We start from the raw sequence: 6,000 nt of genomic DNA on the forward strand, positions 1-6,000 counted from the left end.
CACATAATGATAATGGTATCACTGGTATACAACCACTTAGGATGAGTGATAACGTTTGTAATGAACTGTTGGTGCTATTTATCGTCTCTTCTCACTGATCGATTTCTGACCTTTTACGGTATAATTTTCACCACCCTACAGCTGGAAAGCTGTCTGGTTTCTTATTTGTCAGGGAAGGAATGCTACAACTACACAGTCTTTCCTTTTTCTGTCAGTCCTCCAACATTGTTTACAATCCTCCTAATAGTCTGTGGCAGGCCTCTATTTCTCTAACAAGCTCTGCAAGCAAAATTACTTGAAATAAAACAAGTTTATGGTAAAAATGTTATCCATAAAAAACGGCAACATGGGTAATTTGTTGGCAACAAACACTTACTGAAAGCAGGTCTTATCTTTGGGCTTTAATATGTTATTACTCAACTGCAACATACAAACGAATGTAATAAAACAGACAAAATATTGTATCTACAAGATAACAAGAGCTTATTTCAAATGAACTTGTCTTCAAATCCAATTCAATACGGTTCAACATTAAAATTCTGTCTGTATGCTTTATAGTTTTGGCTCTTTTTGGTTGTATTCTATACACTCAACACTACCTATTGTGAGTAAATTCAAGACTCTATCAGTTAATCAAATAAATAGGCAAATTAAGCAAATTATTCTTAGCAAAGTGTTACACATTAACAAAAATCCACGTGACATTTGGCGCATCATTTGGTGCAAAGCGCTTTTGTCGTTTTTGTGTCTGGAAGGTTTCGGTGCACTATGGGGCCTTCAGGTTTACTAGGCAACAAGCACGGCTACGAAAAGGGAAGAAGTACCTGCACACTGGAATCAGAGCTCCTAATAAAATAGGTTTTAATGGTAATGTTTGGACGAAGTTTAATCCTGCCACTGTCAGGTGAATGAGGAGAGCTATACAAACCACTGACGCCTTCAATGACTTACATTAATATGTGTAAAACATGACTGTCAGAAGTGTAAACACATCATTAAAATATGTTTTACAGAATCATTAGGACAGAAGAAACTAAAACTAAAAACACTGCACCTCCTCACACTGCCACAGTCGAGATATGACACTGTTTCTTGATCTCAGGTGCTCCTGTTGTTAATTTAAAGCGGCTCTCGTGCAAGATTTGAACTCTCCTCGGCACAAATTCGCCCACATATGGATATGCTTGCTGACATATTATTCCTGCGTGACAGTCGCTGTTGCAGTGCTCTTCTGTTCCTTCAGAGTGCTCTACTCTTTGATCTATTCTTCTGTTAACACAGAATTGGTGAACTTATTCTTGAGGGTGTTCTAGGTGTATTGCACCAGACTACAAAAGACAGCTGAGTCTTTCCAGCGTTGTACAGAAGAATCATTTCTCTATGAGATAATGGATTCATGAAGAAGGTAAAGCTAGTAAACAGATAGTTGTTGATAATCACGCTGTGTGTTTGAATAGACATCATTATATTGAGCGTGTACGGTTGGGTGGCGTTACATTTGATCTGGTACATAAATACTACAACAATACGCGTCACCAGTCTTGAGCGCTTGTCACTATTTAGGAATGATCTGATAACAAAAAAAGAATCGTGGCTTTTTTTCTCAGGGTATGTATAATCTCACCAATCCTCTGTCAGCAATTTACTGCTCTACAGGGAAATAAAAGCTTTTATAATAAGACTCTAATCAGTGGAGGAAAATGAATCAATATTAAGTTGCAAACCTTGCAGTGCATATAAAGCAAAGCACTTCAGAACCCGCAGTGCTAAAAAATGGCACTAGATCTCACTAGATTTTCCTTTACACCGCTCTCTGTCCATCCATCCTTATAGATATCCAATAATACCAGTCTGCTCCACCTGTCTCCATTTTCCTTGTGGAGCGGACCATGATGTCCGCTTCTGTATGCTTCTGGCACTGAGTTTCATTTTAAACAAGGAACAAGTAAAAATAAAGTTCCTGCTGATGTCTGTGGGTTACTGACTACAGGAAGCCACGAAGAAGAAGAATTACAGCGTATTTCATTAAATATGGTGACTTCAAGTTTAAGTTAAATTTTCCAATTAATTTCTGTCCCTTTAAATCAGCTGACGAAGCGTAAAAAGGAATACGTGTCCACAACGTTCATCTGATGCGTCTGTGACAAACACCTTCAAATTAACGCTGCGAGTTCACACTTTAACCTCAAAGTTATTGTTTCATTTGAAGTCCGGTGTGATGGAGCACAGAGCCACAAAGAATGTAATTGTCTTTGCTGACTGCACTGTAGTTCTGCTTTACAGTTGAACGTGATCTAAATCAATAAACAATATATAGTTTACTGCAGAGAGCCATAAAGAGGCTATGCTTTCTGATTCACATGACAGGTGAAACTAGCCGTGGATTAGATTGATGTCATAATAAATGGACAATTGAAGCAAAAACATCTGATTTCCATTGCTGATTCGCTGTGGGAAAAGTATGACAGTGCAATCAGAGGTGTCCTGAAATTAATTTAATTACTATTTTCTTTTTTTAGAACACCTAGTTGCTTAATTATTGCTGAACTACTGGAGCCACATTCACTACATTTGTGGCCATTTAAGAACATGAAACAGTTGGATGAAAAAGCCAGGTTTCAGTGCTTAGGGACATATGGTCTGTGTGTGTGTGTGTGTGTGTGCGCTCGCATGCGTGTATAAAATACAAACTCATACACAAGCATAGAAGTTGTTTAAATCACTCAACTTCAAGTGCCATGGCCATCTGTCAGTCACAGAGCCAAAAAGCAATATCCCCTTTAAGCCCCGAAAGGTGTATTACTTTCTGGCATCCATTTCATCCACTGAACATCAATCCAGTGCAATGGTATAATGCTCTTGTCACCACTGACAATGGAGAGGCATTACTCTCACCTTGGTTATAGAGATGTAAGTCATTTTATAGCTACCCAGTGATAATGCCGTCAAAAAGTAAAAAAGGCAGGAAGATAAGGCCGAAAAATAAAGTTTGTGATTCCTGTTTACCGCCTGCTTTTAATGCTCGTTGCTCCCTGTGTGTGCCATCCTTTCACTAATTCAGCAGCAACTTCGGATTTCTATTAATTAAACACTCCAGAAGCAACAAGCATGATGTGATTAATTACATATCAAAGCATCAATGTGTCATTGTTTCCTGAAGAAGTCAGGAAGTGACCCACGTAGATTTATGACTTTATGTTCCAATGCTGTGTTTGGGATATTAAATCTTCCCTTTTGACGAAGATATCCATCATATCTACAGCTTCTATGCTGACAGGAACACAGAGACAGTTGGATATTGCCATGATCCCACTTCAATTTCACAAAGGGCATAACCCCGGCCACTGCAGACCATGCACAGTGATGATGGATAGGTGAGATTCATTTCCAGCACAAATCTAAACAGACAGGAAGCCTTCACACATAAAGTGTGAGCAGATATGGCAGATTGGTGCAGAGACAGCAGAGTGCAGTCACACAATCATGTTTGGAGAGGTTTATTCAAACTCTGCAGAGTCTACCCTTTTACTTTGTTTCATTATGGCAGGTGAGAACAACCTGAGCTCATCTGGCTCTTCTGGTTCACCTCGAGACTACGTGAAAACTCAGGTCTCTGTCCTTCATGAAGCGATAACAAGGCTGTTGGTCAGAAATGAGAATATAATCCAAGACTGTCAGTGGAAATTACACAAAATGCAAAGCTCTCTTGGCAGAAGGAGGCAGATGATGACATTTGATAGCCAGCAATAACATCTTTCAGTTAATCATATTCAGTTTTTTCTAACTAATGAACGCCACAGCAGGTAAATAATGCCAAGAAGTCTTCATTATCCTTGTCTTAGGCTGCAAATCTATGCAGGAAAACAAGTTTGCAAATTCCACTATTAATAAGCTATTTGTGAGGTTGACTTTTACGGACGGTTTGTAAGTCAGGATGTGAACTTTAACAAATCAAAAGCAAAACTTTTCCATTCTGGTTCAGACAAGAGCAAACAAACTGTAGGTTTGACTGCACCATTAGTTTTACCTTCACTCCTGTAGTCCTCCTGAGAGCTGAGCAGACTCAGGGCTGACAGGGGGTGACTGGAGAAAGCAGGCCAGTCAGGAGTCACCAGCCCACCACTGTGGTGTTGTCGAGGTCTGCTGCGCGAGCTGAGCACTGACGAGCTGTCTGCTTTCATTCGTAATACTGCTGCATATGATATCGGCCGTGCTGCAACAGCTCTCGCGAAGTCTGGAAAAAAGAAGGGAAGAGTTACATCATATAACTGTCATGGCTTTCAGCGAAATAGGTGATAAAGAAGAATGGTGTATTAGATAAATATCTGGAAGAGCTTCTTATATCAAGGTCCAAATGGAGGGAAAGAATTATGCAAATGCTAACTTTCTGGTCTAAAAAATCTGAATTCCTCTTGTTTGTTTATACACAGCACTCTTCACACCAACCTGATTGTAGTTGCATATTCTCAATCTGCCCTCTAACTTCGCCACATGCTAACTCTCCCTCTGTGTTCCTGTCATCACCTGACCTCCCCCGCCCACCTGCACACCTGTTCCCACTCACCCATTAGTCTTGCAGCATCCTCTATTATACCGGCCCATCCCCATTCATTTTCTGCCAGATCGTAAATATGTGCAATCATCCCTGCCTGCCTGATTCCTGCCTACACCAACCCCTCCCCCCTCGTCTGTCTGGTATTGACTTTTGCCTGTTTCTGACCTCAAGTAAAGCTGAACCTCTACTTGCCTGGTCTCTGAGTCGTGCTCTTGGATCCAAACCTAATAATACAGAGCTGTGACAGTACCATATTGCAGCTTCTGTATACTACAGTGGTATTCTCAGTACTATCGTCCTCCCCCATAAAACGGATGAGCTCAAGTCAGTTTCCCGTGCTACTGCATGAGGAATAATCTGCAGCACTAGTGTTCTACAATGCAGAAATCTTGCTGAACAGAAACAAAGGAAAGAACAGAGTAACGACAGCAGGATACGGAGGTGTCATGATTCAGAGACAGCTCTGAATGAAATGTGGAGAAAACCTGGAAGGCATTTCTTACAGTCTGCAGAAAATATGTGTACCATTAAAACATGGCCACAGTATGTGTGACGCAATGGATTTCTGAAGAAAATATAAATTTAGGCAACAAGGTGCAGATTTGGAGATTCGAAGTCTCCTCTTTAAGCCCTAGTATTTACTTAATGGAACAATAATTTTCCAAATCACCACCAAATAAAGACCATAATTCTTATGTGAACACTTTTTTTTAAAAAATCCTGTATTAGTATTAGTTATCTGAGTGTTTTTGGCTCCTTTTTCTGGAGCATCTGGCAGATACTATAGTTGCCATTAGACGCAGCACGTAAGGGCACTTACGATGCCTCAGGTGGAAACATGAACTTCTCACGAGGTATCACAGATCCTGTGTATGTTCTGGAAATCACTGTCATCAAAGTCTCAAACTGAATAACATGACAGGAGAGAAGCAGCTTCCTTTAAAGCAGTGGAGGTTCAGAATAACACCCTCTCTGAAATGCAAACTACAGCTGAGGCTGTCACTAGTCATTGCTGTCACCGTATTCCTCTACTATTTATTACTGAGGAATTAAACTAATAATACTATAAATGCAACAACTCACAAACAATTAGTCGCTCCATGACAGCTGATCACCAACACATATTTTCCAAATACAGCTAAAACACAGAGCTGAAATTACTGATGCTATGGAAACCATTTCATATAGTGCTTAATAAAAAGGCAAAAGACTAGATTCTTGAAGCTCAGCAAGAGTCTAATCAGAGTTCTGCAAAGGGGGTGGGAGTGTTTTGCGCTACATGATAAAGTGCTATGAAGGAACCGAACAAAACTGAGAAATAATTATGTGCCCTTGGGGACTTGTCAGCTGCAAAAATACTGCGATCTACAAATGGAGAGCAGGCAATTACTGTATTACATATTATGGGGAGAAGCAGGATATGGAACTGCATTTGAAATTAAAGG

General features: G+C 40.1%; 1 protein-coding gene across 1 annotated transcript in view; it reads right to left on the reverse strand.

The window, feature by feature from the left end:
* Window positions 1-4,196, reverse strand: part of cntn5 (contactin 5) — a 50,994-nt gene extending 46,798 nt beyond the window's left edge. The window contains exon 1 of the mRNA XM_041939936.1: window positions 4,028-4,196. Coding sequence (XP_041795870.1) covers window positions 4,028-4,181 — 154 coding nt within the window. The 5' untranslated portion in view covers window positions 4,182-4,196. The remainder of the gene's footprint in view (window positions 1-4,027) is intronic.
* Between the last annotated feature and the right edge of the window lie 1,804 nt (window positions 4,197-6,000).

The sequence above is a fragment of the Chelmon rostratus genome, chromosome 7 (assembly GCF_017976325.1).
Source record: "Chelmon rostratus isolate fCheRos1 chromosome 7, fCheRos1.pri, whole genome shotgun sequence".
Classification (NCBI taxonomy): Eukaryota; Metazoa; Chordata; class Actinopteri; order Chaetodontiformes; family Chaetodontidae; genus Chelmon; species Chelmon rostratus.